This window comes from Ambystoma mexicanum, chromosome 5p, assembly GCF_040938575.1.
Source record: "Ambystoma mexicanum isolate Mex_15411 chromosome 5p, UKY_AmexF1_1, whole genome shotgun sequence".
In the NCBI taxonomy this organism is placed as follows: domain Eukaryota; kingdom Metazoa; phylum Chordata; class Amphibia; order Caudata; family Ambystomatidae; genus Ambystoma; species Ambystoma mexicanum.
Window position 1 is genome coordinate 817,279,838 of NC_090930.1, and position 21,846 is coordinate 817,301,683.

Sequence of the window (21,846 nt, forward strand, 5' to 3'; positions counted from 1 at the left end):
CAACCAGAAAGCCCCAAGTGAGAGGAAACCCGACGCTTGTAGCGCGAGCATCAGAATTTTCAGGTAAGCCCTGGGAATGGGAGGGAAGCCCACCTTTCAAGATACTTAAACGCTTCATATCGTGCTGAACAGAACCTCTTATCAGTAAACTGAAATGCATTTGCAAATGATGGGACTTAGTCCCAAATATAACGTTTTTTTAGCATGTGTTTACCAACATTATGCATTCTAAAATTGTTATGTCAGCACCCAGCCAGTACCGCGCCTGATTAAACAGAAGCCAGCAACTGTGAACAATTGCTGTTTATAATTGCATATATCATGTGTTATAATAGTATGCACGCTACACTCTGCAAAATTTAAACAAGTAATTTGACTTTTACACTTGCCTGTTTGCACAGGTGGGATTGAGCCCAAGACTAAAAGTGCTTCATTTACAACAAGAACATTATTCTTTGTGTGAACCGTAATGACACATTAAAGGGTGAGAGATGATTTACATTAACCCACTGGCAGTAATAAAGTAGGCAATCACATTTAGTGACAGTAATGATACCGTAAACAGCACTTTGAATAAGATTAAATACAATTAGCAGGAGTTTCCTAACCTCCCTCCCTTCCACCTTTGTTCCGTTACAATGGCGCACATATATCTTTTTTTATAAAAGTCTGGTTCCTTAGAATGCACGAGGTGTAATGTGGTTTTTGAATAATATATAGTATGGGACTAAACACTGACAAGATTTTGCTTTTCTTTTTTGTTTTTGAAATTGACATGGTTTTCATTTAAAAGTTTCTGAATGTTGTGTTTTTATATTTTTTTCATTGTCTTGACTAATGAAACTAGCCCGGATTTGAAAAAGGCACAGGTTGTATGCCGAAACACGTGTCATCCAAGAGGGGCTGAAAATTCAAAATAAAAAACTTTATCAAATACAACAGAACTTTTGGATTTGTCATTCATAGCAAAAGGAAATACACCAGTAATTTATCTTGGCGCAAATAAGTGCAGGCACAGTTGCAATTTTTCCTTGATCTAAACCTGGTTCAACTCACATCTACAGCATCTAGAAGCATCGTTCGACCCCCCCATTGAACCAATTGATAACTGGAATCAGGTACTATGGTAAGCCCCTGTACACTTGGTTCATTTTTCGGACCCTCAAGGCTGGTTATGTTCTATGTTGCATCTTTTTTTGAAAGAACATATCTTTTTGAGTGGCATTATTACAATTCTTGAGTTTTGTTCCTCTCATATAAAGTATCTAAAGTGCCCACACATATTTGCTCTGAATGTTCTGTTTTCTTTTAAAGGGGTGAGCTTTACAATGTTTTTAATAGTTGGTTGTTTAGTTCATTTGCTTAATTAAAGTATATATATATATATATATATATATATATATATATATATATATATATATACTTTTAATTGGCTATTCTATTATTTCAGAACTGTTTTACTATTGTTGTTTGCGTTACTATGAGGTCACATTCACACCGCTTCTGAGAGTATAGCATTGCCTCAACCCACAATACCACAAAAGGTGAAGGAGTTATAACTCTTGGCACTGCCTGTTTTACTTTTATGACTGGGATCACTGTTGGTTTGTTGAAGTGTGAGGGCTGGGCAGGAGGTTTAGCCACTCCCCATCCTCATTCGCCTGCAGAGCAGTAGCCATTTCGTCAAGCCATGAGAATCAGGTAGGGGGGGCGTTTGGTTGTGCTCAGACCACAACAGTTTGAAACCTAACTGGAAGGAGAAGAACACACAATAAAATGTACCTGTCAGCAAAACGACTTCCGTTTGCGCAGCGTGTTTATTGAATTGGTCGCGTGAGCACACATCATACATGGCTATTAGACCCTGTATTTTATGAATCCCCAAATGTCTTCTTAAAATACAGTTTTATTTGTAAAATCTCTTGCACCATTTTGTTTAAAAATTATGACATTTTTAAAATGCAAATGCTGAAAACTGAACCCATTCCCTTGGAGAATCGGAGCAATGTCCAGAACACTCAGAGGTGTAAGACGCAGCTTGTGTAGGCGGCTAACGGTGCCTAATGCTTCTATCGTGGGGGAAGCACCTTTGAAGAGGAACATATATCAGCGTTATAAAGCATTTGCTACCAGTTAATCTAATAATACCACATGTTAATATAGTGCTTCATGACAAATCACATTCCCCCCTCTGCTAAGCACTGGATCAATAGGTGTTACTGTTTAATGGTATTCCATGGGTCGACATCAGGAGGCTGAAGGCATCTCCCACACGTCTGCCGCCGGAGAGTTTAATTGTAAACTATCTACAGAGGTCTACACTTTATCCCCCACTCACATTGTGGATAAAGATGACTGATTACACTTGGAATGAGAACATTTGAAACATAGGATGAAACATGCACATTCCTTAATCACCACCTCTCATTTTAATCATAAATACATATTGTTCCACTTGATGTTGTCAACTTCAATCAAAGACCCCTGGGTGTGGTAGTCCGCTCTTTAGACCATTCAAACGATAGATGTACAGGACACCAACAATGTTAATTCCACACCGAGGGCGGTGTCCCCTGAAATCAACAACATACGCACAATATAAGCATTTTATTTGGTACACTTGAAATATCAGAGAAAGAGGCAGTACACATCATTTTGCAGCATGAATATACACTAGGTCTGCGGCACGGTACTGACGGCGGCACATTTACAAAAACATGACATGCATTGTTTTAAGGCCCCCTCTCGGTGTCTTCTTTAAATGCCCTTGAACCGTTCTCTGAACGAGATTTACAAAGACGCTCTTAAAAGCTCTTGAAAAATAGGTAAACATTGTTTTGGTAAAGAGAGTTTATTAGAAACACATTTCCGAAGCGTTCCAACGATATTTCGCCTACGTTCATTTACAGATTTTCAGTGTTTTATCCAGAAAAGACAGTTGGCAATGTTCATCAGGTGCACTGTCCATGCAATTCCACGCGGCGCCATTTCAGACATGCTCAGGCCTGGAGAACGCTTGCAATTCCAAACCTTCCGTTTTATCCCTCAGGGTGCCTCCCAGTTTTCCTGATTGTCTCTCCCTAAAGATAAACAAAGAGTTTAACATTTTTAAAACATCTGTTGTCGTAAAGCCTACATTGCTCATTTCCAAATGTTTTGTTGTAAAGTAAAGGGGATATTTCAGACTTTGCTTGGAGAGTAAATGCAACCGAGGTCATCCAAAAATAGTTGTATCATATTACCTAAACGTCATGTTACCCAAACGTGCATTCCTTTAGCTCACGAAAGGCCCTTAAACATTGCAAAGGGTTGACAGTAAAGCACACCCGCCCAGCTCGTCCAGGTCCATTTTACTGACTGCAGCCACAGTGCTAAGGGAAAGAATGGGGCTGCATCCCCCAGATTGGGGCTGAAAGTTGCCATGGTCAGGGCCTCCCAGCTGCAGATGATAATTATTTCAAATTCTTTCCATTCAAACGCTTTTACTTCACACATGTTGCACAGTCAAACATATGACGCGTGTTATGCATATGCGAAAACTCATGTTTTTTGTGTAGGCCCAATGATATTTTGGAAACAAAGCAAAACGTGAGGTGGGCAATAACAGCAGTCCGGGGGGACTGACATGTTGAAGAGGCAGCGTGTTGCTGAACAATGGAGTATAGATTAAACACATATTAATTGTAATTTTAAATTTCATAGGTCAGAAACTACATTTTATTAAAATTATGTCAGTAAGGATTGTTTCCCTCTAGATATAATTTTGTATACGTTGGTTAGTGATATTGTGAAGCCTGCAATGCTACATTATCACGTTGGTGTGGAGTATTCCTGTGTTTCTCACATTTGCCTGCCTGGTTTACAAGCATTCCCTTGGTGAATTCTAATTCCACGACACCAGAGGCAAAAATGAAGAATGTGCAAGCTACAAGATCTTAATTCCTTGGAGAGCGGTGTTCGTGTGAGGGTGTTTGTATGCTGGAATTGGCCATGTGTTGTTGTGTCGGGCAGCATCAGAGTCTGGCAACATGAGCCACAACTAGATAGAAACAGTTTGTGAATAATGTATAGATTCAATCAGGGGAGTTGCTAGGTCTGGAAAAGACCCGGGGCTAAGCTGATGTCAGAATTGTTGGGACTGGGGGCTAGCTAGTCTTTTGGCTGTAGCTCCTGAGATTCTATCCGGGGCTACAACCAAAAGATCAGGGGCTATAGCCCCCCCTAGCAACGCCCCTGGATTCAATACACTTCCTTTAACTAGTCAAGGTCAACCTTATCACAATACTGAACCTCTGTGCTGTCTGGACACCTTGTCTCAAACCATTCACCACACTGATCTTGACCATAAAGAGGGGCAGGCACACACACTGACACACTCTGGCCTCCAAAAAAGTATCTGACCGGCACTGTCCAAAGCAAGAACTACAAGGACTGCTCCGAAGCCCAAAGGTACCCACAATCTGAAGAGTATCTTACTCTCTTTCTGGAGTCAAAATAGACAGATCCAGCTGGGAATCAGCACAATTCGCTGACAGCAAGGACCATCAACCATAAGGGCTGAGGAGAAATGCCCAGACTCAGCTAATGCAGAGCAAGAGCTAATATGCAGCAGTTTATCCATGCAAGGAATCTCACAGAACACAACTGCAATGACTATGACAGCCAGGAACTATGCAGTCACTTCAAAAGAGGACCCTCCATTATAACAGGCTCAGCCTCAGGACCATCTCCCACTCAACCAGCAATCCACCACCAGGCTATTACCTTTAAACGGAGGTATCTGTGAATCAGGATTGATCCCATGATGGTCCTGTGTCTCTGCTGTGCACACCTGCACTGAACATTGACTGCACCGATCCCAGCCATCAATGAAGTCATAGTTGGCCATAACCAGATAACCATAACAGTTAGGAGCTAGCCAACAACTTTCTCTTTGAACTTTGGACCTACAACTAATTATTAAAATTATGTCAGTAAGGATTGTTTCCCTCTAGATATAATTTTGTATACGTTGGTTAGTGATATTGTGAAGCCTGCAATGCTACATTATCACGTTGGTGTGGAGTATTCCTGTGTTTTTCACATTTGCCTGCCTGGTTTACAAGCACTCCCATGGTGAATTCTAATTCCACGACACCAGAGGCACAAATGAAGAATGTGCAAGCTACAAGATTTCACCCTTGCCATTTGCTGGACTTACATTTTATCCATCTGATAATCTATGCCTTTGTGTTTGTGGTATTCCTTTGCTGAAAGTGATAGCCACATTCCTGTGCACGCTGCCACCCATCAGCAAGATTTACTTTGATTGCTCCATACTAAGCCTAGGTGATCTTTCCCATAACACACCCTAATTACACCAATTTTGGTTGATTTGTCAAGGACGATTAGACCAACTTTTGGAAACGTTTGTCTGAAGTTTGTGCACAGGGGGATATGTGACTGGAACTCTTTGGCGGCTTTCAGAGAGGCAGAAAGTTGCTGCTGTAGGCAGGCTTATGACTTTTAGGGAAGCTTAGGGGATATGATATGATATGATATGGCATTTATAACGCGCCTATACACAAGTGTTTCAAGGCGCGACGAGGCAAGGGGGGGATACAAAGGATGGACAGACAACGACCCTACTAGGCCAAGTGTCATTCAGATCATTTAGGTAATTGTAGGAAGAAGGGTAGGAGAGGTAGTGATTGTTTGCAACCCAGTCATAGTGAAATTTAGGATTGGTTTGCTGTATGCAACACTGTTTGACACTTTCAGTTTGGAGTGGGTAAATGACACACGTCATCTGCCTAGATGTGAAGGGATAGGTGACACATCAGTCCGTGTCCGCCTCCTGATGTGAGTGGATGAAACATGTACCATCAGGCAAAACTAAGAAGCAGATGGGAAATCCTGGGATCAGCTTGTGGGTGAGTCACACTCACAAGATTTGTCTTGGGGGTAAAAGCAGAGGTTGAGTGATGTGGTGGCAACATCATTAATTGTCCATCTCTTGAAGTTAGTGGACGAGACACACATGCCATCGGGTGACACCTGGGGGGAAGGAGGGGGAGGTCCTGAGAAACCTTGAGGGCAGCTTGAGGGAGAGCCATAGTTGCCCAGCTTTGCTGGAAAGGAGCAGCAGAAACTCTGGGCGGTGGATGAAATGTCCATCAGACTCAGAGCAGGTTAAAAGGCAACTGGGCAATACTCAAAGTGCAGGCCCAGCATGATATTGTGGGCCAGGTTTATGGACAAAGTGAGCCAGTATTTGTCCAAAGTGGACCAGATTCATGATTTACTTCACTGTGCAACTAGCTGTTTTGATAAGTGTTAGTAAAACATCTGTTTTAACATTATCAACACATTTTACCAACAATCCCCTCTTGAGTACTAGTCAAACGGTTTGTCAAAAAAGGAATGAATTGCCTTTTGTGACTGTGGGTCACTTTTAAATTTGTGCCTGAGCTAATTTTGTGCCCCACTCTAGCCCTTATATCTATCTCTTGGAGCGAGTGGACACATCAAGTGACACCTGAGAGGAGTGGGATGATCTGGGAATCATTGAGGCCAACTTGGGGCAGAGAAACACTCACCTCATTCTGCAGGGAGGGAGCAGCTGTATTTTGCTTAGGGGGTAAAACACAAGTCAGTGAGTTCATAACACATTTAGAACCACACCTCAGAACAATATGAGCCAGTGGCAAGTGGAGATTTAGCACTCATGGTCTTTACGCTCCCACAGCAGTATTCTCTGTGTGCAAAGGGGAGAATAGAATTGCAAATGGTCATTAGACGATATCATCCAACGCATGTTCAACACCACCCATCACAGGTAGTTCTGAGGAACATGCACCAGCACAAATAAATGCTATGATGAACATCCACAGAGTCCGGTAGGTGGTTGCACATTCATTTCCATCCACTATCTTAAGAGCAAAAGGGGGAGGATTATGCCTATTGGAGATCAGGGGGGAGAAACACACATAGAGGAACCGCATGAGGAGTTTGAAAAGATCAAGTAGCTATCACCTTCTTCCTCATTAAATGATGAGTCTACCCATAATGATGATGATGATCAAGAAAAAGTACATGAATTCTCACAGTCCAGATAGGAGTGAGAATTTCAGCTGGAAACCAGTGAAACTGAGGTGGAGGATAAGAATGACATTGCAGATGTAGAGGCTTCATAGAAGCTCACCCCTCACCAGTGTGCAGTCTCTTTGAGAAACAGCTTTCCTGTCGCTGATTAGAAAGTACACATCATTCTGTGGCATCCAGAACACCGTCAGCAGCACCACCATTTGCATCACACCTACCCCATCCCAAATGGTGTGCTGGCTACAGTGTCTCGCTCTGAATGTTCATTCAGAAGAAACACCAGAAGTCGTCCTGTGTGTCTGGTGCCTAAGGCCAGACAAAGGAAATGATACTAACAAGACAAGAAAACAATACTCACAAGAAAATAGGCTAAATGGGTACAGTGATTGCCCTGTAAAGCAGAAAACAGTATAATCTTTAACATAAAACGGCACCATGGAAAAAACAGAGGAGCAATAAAGGAAATGGATAGAACAGCCAAACTCTGGCCATAGACCCCTATAATGACAAGTGAGAACAAGAACAGAAACACAAATCTTCACAGAAACTTTCAGAAAGAACAACTGGAAAAGCAAGCAAATAATGGTTCAATACAGAGAGTAAAACTGAAGACCATGAAATCAGTATGGGGTACGAGAAAATAAATGGCAAGGTAAAAGAGGGATTTGGCTGTTGAAACTCAGGGAAAGCAGATAAAACAGAGAGGAAGGGCTCTTCAGATCCAGAACAAAGTCACAATGGACTGTAATCCATGGAATGGAATGAAGGATTCCCAGACTGATCTGCAGACTATAATTAGGAAGGTACAAACTGAAACTATGGAGAAGAATCAAGGAAGGTCTGGACAGAAGCTATTGACAGAATCATCATGTAAGAATGCACTGAAACTAGAATCAAAGAAACTTTATGTAGCATTCTAAACATTCTTTAGAGTGACAAAAAAGAAAGCACAACATGGTGGTTCACATGAGGTAGTGAGTTGAAGATGTGCATCTGCAAAGCAACCTGAACTGTCTAAGTGACTCATGAATTCCAAAGGGATAACCCACTGACTGCACTTAGGGCTGTAGGAGGGTTTGGTGTGGCCCGGAGCAAAACATTTGGTGGGGCCGCTTTGCTGTTTTTTTGCACTGCTCCAGCAGAACTGTGAATAGGAGATGTGAACATTTTCCCTTTGAGTTGTATGGATGCCTGTTAGGGAGAATTTCATTTCTGTGCAAAACTCGTCAATCCTTAAAGACCCCCAGCTCTTGTGCTGGACTTAGAACTTTAGAATTCTTATCCCTGGAGTGAGTGAGACTTTTTATCTCACTCTCCCATGTGTTTTTATCTGATTAGGATTTTATGTTTTCACTGTTTTTAGACTCTGACAAACTCCATAGGCATCTGCTTTTTGTATGGTGCACCTTCAATGCAGTGTCACTGAGACATCCTTTAGATTTCTCTTAAGGTTTAAATACCTTTTCTTGGGTGAACTACAGTTCCCAAGCATAGTAAAGTGAAATTGACTTGACTTAAATTTTCTCTTTGTAGGTCCAGCACATACCATCTTATGTGGAGTGCTGGCGGGGTACCTATTAGCCCCTTATCCTACATTCTCATTTAACATTTTTATGTTACCCTCACTACATTAAATGGCTGGTGGCAGTTGTTTACTTTTTCCTACCATTATGCTTTTCTACCGCAGGCTGAACCCTCAGCTGCAGTACAGGATTCATGGGTGAGCATTTAGTCAATACGGGCACGGTCTTCTTTTTTTGCCATTTTCTGTTTGTGAGGTATTTCTTGGGATTTACTTTGTGCATTGAGACATGTTTGAGCCCTTTGTTTGTCTTGGCTTTGGCGGGCTTCAGTCCTGAATCCCGCCCCTGGCACCAATGTGTCTGGAAGGACAGGATGTGAGGGAGGGTTGCGAAACTCCGCTGTCCTTTGTCTCTTAGGAATGAGTGAATGTGACTAGTCCTGATTGGCTGGCTGGCTGTCCTTTCAGGACAGCCACCCTGCTGTGTGACTGACAGCCTATGCTGTGCATGAATGGGAGAGACCTGCTTAAAAGGCAAAGGTTTCGGGACTACAGGCAGAGTCGACCACTGGGAGAAACACCCGATGAAGAAACCGTGAACGAAGCTTGCTGCAACCTCCTGGATCTTTGAATTGCCCGGTGAAGCTCTGCTGCTGTGCTAACCTCCTTTTTCACCTCCACAGAGAATCTCCGGATGGAACGACTTCTTCCCTTGGGTTAGAGGGAACAAATAACCCTGAGACGAACTACACTGGACCACCATCCCTGACTTGGTGTGCCTCTCCATTGCTGTGGGAGCCCACTGCCAGGGGTCGACTGTCCGTAGTCGAGTGCAATGTCTGCCATGGAACACATCCAGCAAGAAGCTCCAGGAGACTCATAAGGACACTCCAGAGTCCCCACGCCAGAGTGCAGGACAGAGAGACTAAAGAGAGTCCAACCAGTGGCCGAGATCCGCATCGGTGCGGTTTGCTAAGCACTGAACAGCAATGTGCCTCTGAACAGAAAAGATCCCGTAGCTGCTGATGATCTCCCAAGTGCTGCCACAGGAGCCCTCCAGATGTCCTCCCTCTTGTCCTCACGACTGAGGCTCGGGAACCAGGGTCTGCACCGCTGTAGCAAGAAGGAATCCAGATGGACCACTCCTCCTACCAGAGGTACTGTGTAGGCTTGGGGTACTTACATTATTGCTATTAGCCGCACTCTTCTTACTTGGGAATTTCAGAGGCTACCTTTTTCGAGTTGATCTGAACTCCCTTCTCACAAGTTTAACAGCGTGTGACCCTACAAGTAATGTTTCTGAACTCTCTAACTTTGTGGAAGACTTTGATCCAAGAAGTGCCTCAGATCCATACAGTGTATTCCAAATGACTTTGGTTGTCCTGGCTTCCTAAAAGCACTCTTCTAAATCCATTGACTTTGATATTGCTTGTCCCTCATAGGTGGTAGCTTGCTGTGTACTGGTACTGCTAGGAAAGGCTTATCTAGAGTTAATTGGAGGGTTTAGTTGTCCTCACATTTACTAAGAAACTGTTCTAGCCTTTTTACTTCCCTTAACCCTTCCTTTCTGCAACTCTGAATCTACCAAGCATGAAAGTATAATATATCAATGCAAATACTATCCTTGTGATTGAAGTCACCCCCGGCTGTAGGAGAAGTGTATGAGGCATATCCAAAGATTATTCACCGACTTGTTTTATTCTGAAAAGTAATTCCCAAGGTTTATTCAAATTGTTAAAATCTTTTTCCTTTTTAAGGTATGCTTATTTAAAAACTGATGTTAAATTAATAAATAAATATTTATAACTGAAACCTTGAGTGTAAGTGTTACTTGGCTACTTGTATTTACTAATTTCAATTGTACAGCTCTACAGCTCACATTTACTCCTCTTGAGATAGGCCTGGCTGCTCAGTCAAGCTACCAACTTGTGTAGTACAGACCTTTACCAAAAGGTGGGTTACCGAATACCAACCAGATAAGTGCTGTGCAGTCTCACACAGTGGGACTACACCAATTCTTACCTAACACTGGTGGCAGACGGTGGGATTGGCATAGAGTGGTTACATTGACTCTTTGTTATACTTGTGCCCATCTAAACCAGCCACAACCTGCAACATGCCTAATATGATAACATTAATGAATCAGCTCTCACTAGCCTGACTGTAGATCAACTGAAAGATCTGTGTAAAACTAGGGGTCTGACTCTGAAAGGAAATAAATGTGAATTCCTTTCAAGGTTGTTAAATCACCAAAGTATGGCTAGTAGGCCTGTACCACCTACTAACTGAAATGATGTGGGAGATGAGGATGCTAGTTTAGAGTCAAACTCCAATCTACAACAAGAATCAGCAGGGGGAGAGGAGTCTCCAGAAGGGAGCCAACCTCTTCCGAAGCCTGTCCCTGTACATTAGTCACTTCCTATCATAACCGCACAAGGTCCAAATCTAAGCCCAGAATATATTTCACTTGAGGGACTAAGATTAGAATTGGAATTCAAAAAGCTTGATGTACAATCTGAAAACAAACATCAGGAGGTGAAATTCAGAGAAAGAGAAATGCAGCATGAAATGTAAATGAGAAAGATGTCCCTTGATTCTGCTTCCCTTTCAGGGTCTTCTAGGTGAGCTAGTCGCAGGAGGCCTTGCCTGCCTAAAGAAGCAGTGATTATGTATGATCCTAAACTTGATGTGTTGGATTGGTTGAGTACGTTTGGGAATGATTTGATTCCATGGCTCATGTCTAGGCTCCCCCAGAACACTGGTGATGCTATTATAGAGTTGGGTGTCAGAGACAGAAAGGACTATAAATCAGTTAAAATGGCATTAATAGCCAGATTTGGGAAGAATCCTTCCCAGTACCTTAAGAGGTTTAGGAACCACAAAAAGACGGGTGGTACCCCGTTGGGCTACCTGGGTATGTGAATGTTTGAAACACTTAGATGGTTGGGTTACAGAGTAAACTCCTTGGAAGGAATGATACATCTTTTTTTACTTGAATCTATTTTTGATGCATGCTCTCCTGAGCTGAGACTGCATGTGGCTGACTCTAAGGAACTTGATCCCAAGAAACTAGAGTACGCAGCTGACTCATGGTTAGCCAAAAGGGCCACTCACAAGGATTCTGGGGCCACTCACAAGAAGGAGGAGGGAAAGCAGCACAACAATGAGAATGAAGATATTTCTAATTCCAACCACCCAGAAGAGGACCACAAACAAAATAAGGCTAGATCCCATGGTAATCCTGGTAGGTCTAGTTAACCCTGTTGTGCCCAACCAGAGGGATGTCAGCAAAAACCCCCATTCCAGAGAGCATTTTAGAAATGTTTTGTATGTGGGTGTGTGGACCATTTGAAAGGGGATGCAAGGGTAAACCTGCAGGGGTCAACACTGCCTCCTTAGCCTTCATACCTGAGTGAGAAGTCCAAATGGCTAGTGCCCACTTTCACCTACTGGCTGAATAACCCAATGAAGTTCAAGCCAGTGTATCTTTAGTGTCCCTGTGTCTGTGTGAACAGCAGAAAAATGGATGTTTATAACACAAGTCCAGATAACACCAAAGGGGATTATATGGACAGTGTCCTTGTAGATGGTCTGGAGACTTATAGGACAGCCGCCCTGTTGTGTGATTGACAGCCTAGGAGGTATGGGAGAACATTTTTTAAAAGGTGAGGGTTTTGGGATTAGAGGCAGAGTCGACCACTTGGAGGAACTCCCAACAAAGCAACTGTGAACAAAGCTTGCTGCAACCTCCTGGACCTTTGAATTGACCGGTGAAGCCCTGCTACTATGCTGACCTCATTTTTCACCTTGACAGAGAAGTTACGGAGGGAACGACTTCTCCCCTTGTGTTAGTGGGACAAACTATGCCTCTCCGTTGCTGTGGGAGCCCACAGCCAGGGCCGAGTGTCCATAGTCGAGTGCAACGTCTGCCATGGAACGAATCCAGCTAGAAGCTCCAGGAGACTCCTAAGGACCCTCCAGAAGCAGGACCTCCAGATCAAGAGTCCCCTCACCAGAGTGCAGCACCGAGGGAGCGACGAGAGTCCAACCGGTGTCCGAGATCCGCATTGGTGCCATTTGCTAAGCGCTAAAACCGCCAAGTTCTGCTCAACTGACAAGAGCCCCTAGCTGGTGATGAACTCCCAAGAGCCGCTCAGACGTCCTCCCTCTTGAACCCACGACCGAGGCTCGGGAACCAGGGTCGACACTGCTGTAGCAAGACAGAATCCAGCTGGACCACTCGTCTTCTAACCAGAGGTACTGTGTATGCTTGGGGTACCTACCTTATTGCCTTTAACCACACTCTTCTCACTTGGGAATTGCTGTGGCTACCTTTTTCTACTTGATCTCAACTCCCTTCTCACAAGCGTAACAGCTTGTGACCCTACAAGTGATTTTTCTGAAATCTCTAACTTTGTGGAATACTTTGATCCAAGAAGTGCCTCAGATCCATACACTGTGTTCCAAATGATTTTGGCTGTCTTGGCTCCCTTAAAGCACTCTTCTAAATCCATTGACTTTTATATTGCTTGTCCCACAGAGGTGGTAGCTTGTTGTGTACCGGTACTAGGTAGACTTCATTGGAGGGTTTAATTGTCCTCACATTTACTAAGAAACTGTTCTAACCTTTTTACTTCCATTACCCCTTGCTTTCTGCAACTCTGAATCTACCAAGTATAACAGTGTAATATATAGATTCAAATACAATCCTTGTGATTGAAGTCACCTCCAGGGGTAGGAGAAGTGTATGAAGCATATCCAAAGCGTATTCACTGGCTTGTTTTATTATTAAAAGTAATTTCCAAGGTTTATCTGAATTGTTACAATCTTTTTCCTTTTTAAAGTATGTTTAGTTAAAAACTAATGTTAAATAAATAAATAACTACAACTGAAACCTTGAGTGTAAGTGTTCCCTTGGTTACTTGTATGCATGAATTTCAATTGTACAGCTCTACAGCTCATATTTACCCCTCTTGAGATAGGCCTGGCTGCTCAGTCACAGTATCAACTTGTGTAGCAGAGAAGTATACCAAAAGGTGGATTACGTAATACCAAGCAGATGAGTGTTGTGTAGTCTCACACAGTGGGAGTGCATCTATTCTTACCTAATAGTGCCACTGATACTTTGAGGAGGCTCTCTGGAAGCAGATGCGCTAAGCACAAACCTTGTTGTTGGTCCACTCCACTTACCATCAGAACGGTTTGTAGGGTAAATCTGGAAACAGAACACACTGAAAATCTTGCATGTATCGTACCATGGTTGCCCAACAAATGACATCTTCCACCGGTATGTAGGGTCATGAATCCTGTACACCAATTTAAAAAAGGAGTGGCTTTCCTGATTTCATGCACATTTTGTCTTTCTTTAGCGTGGTCTATTTGCAAAGGTAAAACTGGAGAGTAGTGTTTGTCTATATAGGCCACGCAGAGTGGATGCCCCAAACCCAGAGTCATCAACTAGATTGTTTTAAGTTTCTGAGGCCTATCCTTTTGTGCAAAATACTCCATGTTTTGATGTCACTAAGGCCTAGAGTTCCCCATATCCAGGCATATTGTTTGTATTATACTATATTATATATTTATGTTTAATACCTCATGTCTGGCTCCTCCTGATTATAAGTCCTGTAAAAATAGTTAGCAATATCAAATGCCATAGTACTTAGTTTATAAACCGTAGTTTATAAGCCTTGCTGAAATATGAACCTTCAAGGTGCAGGTTGGCACATGTCAGAATTGAACTTTTAAGTTGATGAGCTATCTAAATGTGACATAAGTATGCTGATAATTATCCTCGCCTTTCACTCCAGCGCTTTAAAAATGGAGAAAAAAAAGATAACACTACTAGTATCATGTTTACTAGAGGGTCATGACATATTCCTCCTGCTTCCATGGACTGCAATTATAAGTGGTATATCAGAAATGTAACCCCCAGATCCAATGCATTACCAACTGCAATGGAATGCATATTTTAAGGAGAAATAGCTGATAACCCACTGAGGAGCCCTCCATCCACTGAGCTAAGTGTGTACTGCAGGAATCTATGTATAATTGTCAAGTCATGGGTTTCAATCCTAGCAAATTCTAATCTACTTTTTATCCTTCTGAGGTCTACAAATGAGTATGCATTTGCCAGTTTACAATCATTTAAAATCAGTCTTTTATGTGAAGTGCTTTGGTGAACGCGATATATAAGTGATGAACTATTAGGAATGCCTAAATGTTAGCATCAATAAATCTAAGCATAGGCTCAGAATGTTGTCTTAGACTTAAATTAGTGAAATAAATTAGGAACTTGTTTGGGGATATCAACTCCTGTGCCTCAGTGCCCTGTATTCCCTTTGTAGTTTTGAGATGATGTCGCATGGGTGTGAAGGTAAACCACAGAGACATGAGTACCTCTACTCGGTTACACAAAATAGAACAACATTTCTTCACACTCAATCATGCACCACAAAGAAAGTCAATTTGATTCAAGAATGCTGTTATATCCGACTCGAATGTTTATTATTGACTGGTAATGATATATTTAAAGTGGCCCTCTGTGATAACACATTTCGGCATACTCTATGGCTTTTTCAAATCAGGGTACATCAAAATTAAATCTAATTAAGAAATTTGCAAAATGATAAGATAACATGTAAATCCACAGAAATAACAGAAAAGAAGTGGTGATCATGATTTTAAATCAAAAATTAAACATGTCAACAAAATAATACATTTCAATATGAACAAAAAGGACATTGCAAGTTCGATCCATACATTTTATTTCAGGGCAAATGCCCGACCAAATGTCATGTTTTCCAATATCAGTCCATTGTCACATTGCAAACATATAGACAAATCGTGTTGATTAATCACAATGTCCATATAGTACCCCATATTAATTGGTAATTATTTGATCCACAGAGAGGAGGGAGTGGGGAAAGGAAGGATGGTTGGGAAATTGGAAAAATAAATGCAAACAAATGGGAAAAATAAAAGAACAAACCATCAGTTATTATTGTTACTCCATAGCGTTTGGGCTGTGTTAACAGTAGATTTGAAACAAAGTTGTATTAGGTGGAATCTCACCTTTTACCCAGATTATGTAGTGTCTTTTTCATGTGTACTTTTTGAAATTGAAGTTTCCACGTATCCCTCCTGGGAATAATAATAATAATAATAATAATAATAATAATAATGTGGACCTTAGTTAGCCTTGATACGTACCATGCACTTACTGTGATTATAGTGATTCCCTAACATCTGTAACTAATCAATGCGTTTCCAATAAAGCCTATTACAGTTTGTTTGTCCTTCAGAATGTCTTTTACTATGTTAATTAATTTAACCTCAAAGCTCACATTCTTGTATTCTCCTGTTATACCTAGTCAGATAAGCTAATACGTTTCACGTCACGGGTCATTGTTAACAAACCTCGTCAGTTAACCTCTATCTATGGCTTATCTGTTGTGTGCCGAGTAACTGTTAGATTCGGGCACAAGCATTTTCTTTTCTGCATTGCATTCTGTTTGTTTAAACAGCGCTCAGCCTGATTCGCACGCTACATTTTCTTTTCCGCATTGCATTCTGTTTATTGAAGCGGCACTAAGCGTGATTCACATGACGCCACAATCTCCAGAGTTAATCGACTTGTCTTGTCCTAATTGTACTCATTTGGTTTGCAATAAGTTTCCTAAAAGGGTCTATTGACTTAGGACTTACCTGCAAATAGCTCGACCCCTTACGTTTGTTCCTTCATTCTCGCTCGCGAGCGTGGTCACCAGGGTGTTATTAAGTTGTTGGGCGTTGCTTGGGCAACCAGGATGGCCCTACTTCTATTTTTACATTGGTCGCCATATTTTGGGTCCCTTCTATACTCTTTTAATGGGAGATACGTTGAATGTTATTATAGTCAAATAAGAAGTACATAATAAACAATGAATTGGAAAATGTCAATATGGAGAAATTATAGGAGGTTGCTTGGTTGGCCAAGCAACGCCCAACGACTTAATAACACCCTGGTGACCATGCTCACGAGCGAGAATGAAGGAACAAACGTAAGGGGTCGAGCTATTTGCAGGTACGTCCTAAGTCATTAGACCCTTTTAGGAAACATATTGCAAACCAAATGATTACAATTAAGACAAGACAACAAGTCGATTAACTCTGGAGGTTGTTGCAACGTGCGAATCGCGCTTAGCTCTGCTTCAATAAACAGAATGCAACGCGGAAAAGAAAATGCGGCGTGTGAATCGTGCTGAGCGCCGTTTAAACAAACAGAATGCAATGCTTAAAAGAAAATGCTTGTGCACAAATCTAACAGTTACTCGGCACACAACAGATATGCCATAGATAGAGATTAACTGATGAGGTTTGTTAACAATGACCCGTGACGTGAAACGTATTAGCTTATCTGACTAGGTATAACAGGAGAATACAAGAATGTGAGCTTTGAGGTTAAATTAACATAGTAAAAGACATTCTGAAGGAAAAACAAACTGTAATAGGCTTTATTGGAAACACATTGATTAGTTATAGATGATAGGGACATCACTATGATCACAGTAAGTGCATGGCATGTATCAAGGCTAACTAAGGTCCACATTATTATTATTATTATTATTATTACTATTATTCCCAGGAGGGATTTAACCAATGATGTGGCAACTTCAATTTCCAAAAGTACATATGAAAAAGACACTACATAATCTTCGTAAGAGGTGGGATTCCACCTAATACAACTTGGTTTCAAATCTACCGTCAACACAGCCCAAACTCTATTGAGTAATAGTACTAACTGACGGGTTGTTATTTTATTTTTCACATTTGTGTGCATTTATTTTTTCCAATTTCCCAACCATCCTTCCTTGCCCCCCTCCCTCCTCTCTGTGGATCAAATAATTACCAATTAATATGGGGTACTAAATGGACATTGTGATTAATCAACATGATTTGTCTATATGTTTGCAATGTGACAATGGACTGATATTTGAAAACATGACATTTAGTCGGGCATTTCCCTGGAAAATGTATGGATCAAACTTTTAATGTCCTTTTTGTTCATATTGAAATGTATTATTTTGTTGACATGTTTAATTTTTGATTTAAAATCATGATCACCACTTCTTTTCCGTTATTCATGTGGGTGCACATGTTATCTTATTATTTTGCAAATTTCTTAATTAGGTTTGATTTTGATATGACCTGATTTGAAAAAGGCATAGCATATGCCGAAACACGTGTTATCACAGAGGGCCACTTTATATATATCATTACCAGTCAATAATAAACATTTGAGTCGGATGTAACAGCATTGAATCAAATTGACTTTCTTTGTGGCGTATGATTCAATGTGAAGACATTTTGTTCTATTAGACTTAAATTAGCATTGCTTTAAGTGTCACTTCTGCAACTCCTATTTAACGTCCTACATGCCTGTTTAGAAAACCTATCCTAGTGTTTCTTTGATTTTTTGAGAAATGTGTGAATATTTTTTTATAATCTAATGCCTGAAGCTGAATGAGACAGGGGTATACAAGCATTGGCAGTGAGATGAGGGCACCAATCTATACATTAATATATATGTGTATATATATTATAGGGCAGCGTTAGCAGTCCTATAGTTAAGGTGAGTCAGACACCCATAGGAAGACCATTAAAATTATATTGTTAATAACTTTTTATTCTAGTAATGGATTTGACCGCAATTTCGAACGTGATTAGGTACTTGTGGGCTGCAAAGTTCCATAAAGATCTGTTAAAAATAAAAAAGTTATTAAGGAAACATTTGTTTTTTCCAAAGTTGCTGCCTAATTGCTATTCATTTTCCCATAGACAAACAAGGTACATTTTTGCTAAAGCGCACTGCCTAAACCGCTGGATGGATTTGAAACAACTTGGCCACGAAGCATTAACTTGCAATCCATGTTTGGTTTGGGGTTATTCTGTGCAGGAGTTAAATATCTGAGGGAGAAGGGGGTTCCCCCTTCTAAAAAATAGATAGCTATACAAATAGATTGCTATATCTTGGGTAAATTAGAAATTAAATGACTGCCATCTTGATTTTCTCTTGATCAAAGTGATAGCCGCGGTTATAGCCGAGGATAATGGGAAAAGAAAAGTAGTTAAAAAACTATGTGCAGGTTAAAATAATTCCAAATGACATTATTTTAGAGGTGGCGAGGTTGCTGGAACACACCAAGTAAAATGTGGGAGTTATAGGAGGTCTAAGAAATGAGTTTAGAAAACAAAGCTTTCTATAGCTGCGTCTATAGCCTCAAATAGCCGACATTTCAAAGCAAACTGCGTCACAGAAACAGCTTGTGTTGTGATGGAAAGGGAGAGGTGAGGAAGTCATCTGAGGAGTGGGGAGCACTTGGTGAGGGCCTCATGGGGCAGGAAAGCATTTTTATTTTCAGCTGTTTTTCCAATATTAGAGACTATAAAGGACTACATATAGCCAAGGGTATATGTAGTTCTGTAATTGCAGTTAAGAGTACAGACCATGCTTAGCTTCAAAGTGAGGAAGCGGCCATCCCCCGCATGCCATGTTGCCTGATAAATGAGCTAAAGTTACAAGACCACTTAGAGAACCAGGCCGGCTCTATCCTTGATTTGAAAATTTTGAGGTCAGTCCCAATTACTGCATGGATGGGTGACGGAATGGGCATCTAAATTATATATATTTTTTAATGGTGCTACTGTCAGTCCTTGAACGTTTTGTACTAAGACCATTTATTTGCCTTTTGCTAAATTGCATTCTGGTATTTCCAGTCTCCTAGTCATTAATAGTGGGTTTCCAGCCATGAAGAAACTGGGACAAACCCTGCTTAGATTCAAAGTGAGGAAGGGGTCTGCCCTAAGGCCATGTTGCCTAATAACTGACCCTACTTACAAGACCACTTAGAGCAACATGACCTAAGGGGGCTAGATCCTTTCTTGCTTTGAAACTGAGCAGGCTTGACTCCAGTTACTGCATGAATGGGAGACAGTCCACAGTCCCGAATGCCATGTGTTTTCGTAGTTTAAAATACCTCATAATGCACAGCAGCTGAATTTTATTTCTTAAACCGCACTGATGTTGGCAGTGGCACGCCGTGACAGAATTCGCCCTAAACAGACCCCCCCTCACCCAAAGACTATCGCACAACACCCCCCGTCCCTCGTGGGCCCCTCTCTCACTGCTCAGACTTTCAATCAAGGGACACCACAACTGGAGAGACCAGCCAATTGCATTGGACTTAGAGAAACGACATTGAAACAAACTCAAACCAAGTTTATGGTGTGTATACCTTGCACCACATCTCTGGACACAGGCTGCAGGCAGGGCCACCTATCCACACACTTTAGAATTCAGCTATGGCAATGCCATTCTAGTTCAGCAGCTCTCATAGCCATCCACACTGAAACCCCTGACAAACCTCAACATCTCTGCCATTAGTACACAACGACAACCTATATAAAATGTTGGTCTAGCTGGGTACTCATCGAATCTCCAGCACTATCATTCTATCCCATACCACCAACAGCACCCATCTAGTGCCTGACCTCCGGGTGTCTTACTGGAGCCTAGCCAGCCCACCTAATTTCTAACCTGGCAAAATTCACACACGCATCATTAAAATAACTCTTAGAACTCCCATGCATGGACTACGGTCACTGAGGGCGTTCCAATCACAAAGCGCATTGAGGCCATATAATTGGGGACAGGGTGCTCTATAAGTAAAACATACAATACAATGCAATTCTCAATGGCACCTTCTATCAATGCCTTCCTCACTTGATATATTCCTCTTCTCATGCTCTTGCAAACCTGCACCCCTTATCGAATCCTCCTTTGAAACATTGAACTCCCTTTCTTGCACCATGGTGCCTATAAATGCAAAATGCAAAGAACAGCCATACATGCCACAACTATTGGCTTTGCCTAGGCTTGTCCATATCATTTATTTGGTTTGCATGGCGGGTTGCGGCCATGGGAAGGAGGTGCTGCACTGTGGTCCATTAATGGGGGTGGCTGCTGCTGGACTGTAAATGGGCCCCTGATATTGTCCTTCCCTCCAGGCTAAAAGTTGCCAGTCCTCCTCTGAAATGAGGCAAGGAATTTATCAGCCAGGACACCCATGATAAATAAAATGCCATTTACATTTACAGCTCGGCCACCGGCACCGACTTACATGCTAGTCAAGTCATCTATGATTAATAACATGCCCCTCGCAGCTCACCCATCGATACCAACTGGCATGTTAGCTGCTAACGATTGCATTTACTTGATTAATGTCCATAAGGTAACTGGCACTTTCAGAAAAACCAGGGATTCCTTGATCAACAAGGTTACCCATTGCTTAAGAACTAAAAGAGGCTGCTATTCAATAGTCAGAAGTGGCGCCACTTGCAAACTATCATTTTATATGATATGATAGTTTATTTATATACTGCCTATACATAATGTGTTTCAAAGGGCATCCAGGCAAGGGAGGGAACAAGGAGAAATACAATGACATTCTTACAGGCCATGAACAGTTAGGATGTGAAATTAACTGTCGTACTCGGCCTGATGACATTTCAGATAGTGCAAGAGCTAAAACATAGATAAGGAAGGGAGGGGGAGAGTGGGATGGAAATGGAAACAGACAGGTGAATACCGTACTAGGCGGACGACATTTATGGTAGAGCCGGAGAAAGCAAAAGGTGAGGGAGAGGGGTGCAGAAAGGGAGGGGAGAAGCAAAAAAACAAGTGACTATCGTACTAGGCCTGACGAAATTTCAGATAGTGCTGTGGGGGGGGCAGTAAGGGGAGAGGGAGGAGACAGACGAGGTTGCTATTGCTATCATACTAGGTCCGCGGACAATTCTAATAGAGTAAGTGCATAGAAAAAAGTAAGGGGAGGAGGGGAGATAGGAAAAGGGAGAAAGGGAGAGGAGGAGAGAACAGAGAGTAAGCAGTCAAAAAGAGTGGAGAAGCAAGAGTCAAGATCAAATATAATTGCAGAAATCAGTAGTAACACAAAATGTTGCAAGCCTGGATACAAGATGAAGATGGGAACAGCATGATCCAGGGCCACCATGAGAAAGGGTGAAGCACCGTGAATAATTGAAGTCCATAAAAGTCAAATCCAGCATTGGCCACAAGACGTTGATGGTGAAACCAGAATGTATCAGGACAGGCTCCTGCAGAGTAGGCTGGAGGTTGGGGGGGCAGGGTAGAAGAATCAAGCAAAACAGGCAACACCTGTGCGCGAGAAGGGGGGGCACAAGGG

The 21,846-nt window shown here is 41.8% G+C and overlaps 1 protein-coding gene across 1 annotated transcript in view; it reads right to left on the reverse strand.

Annotated features, from left to right (window-relative positions):
• Window positions 1–1,488: 1,488 nt before the first annotated feature.
• NPSR1 (neuropeptide S receptor 1) overlaps window positions 1,489–21,846 on the reverse strand; it is a 1,079,007-nt gene continuing 1,058,649 nt past the window's right edge. Inside the window, exon 8 of the mRNA XM_069612302.1 lies at window positions 1,489–3,080. Coding sequence (XP_069468403.1) covers window positions 2,990–3,080 — 91 coding nt within the window. The 3' untranslated portion in view covers window positions 1,489–2,989. The remainder of the gene's footprint in view (window positions 3,081–21,846) is intronic.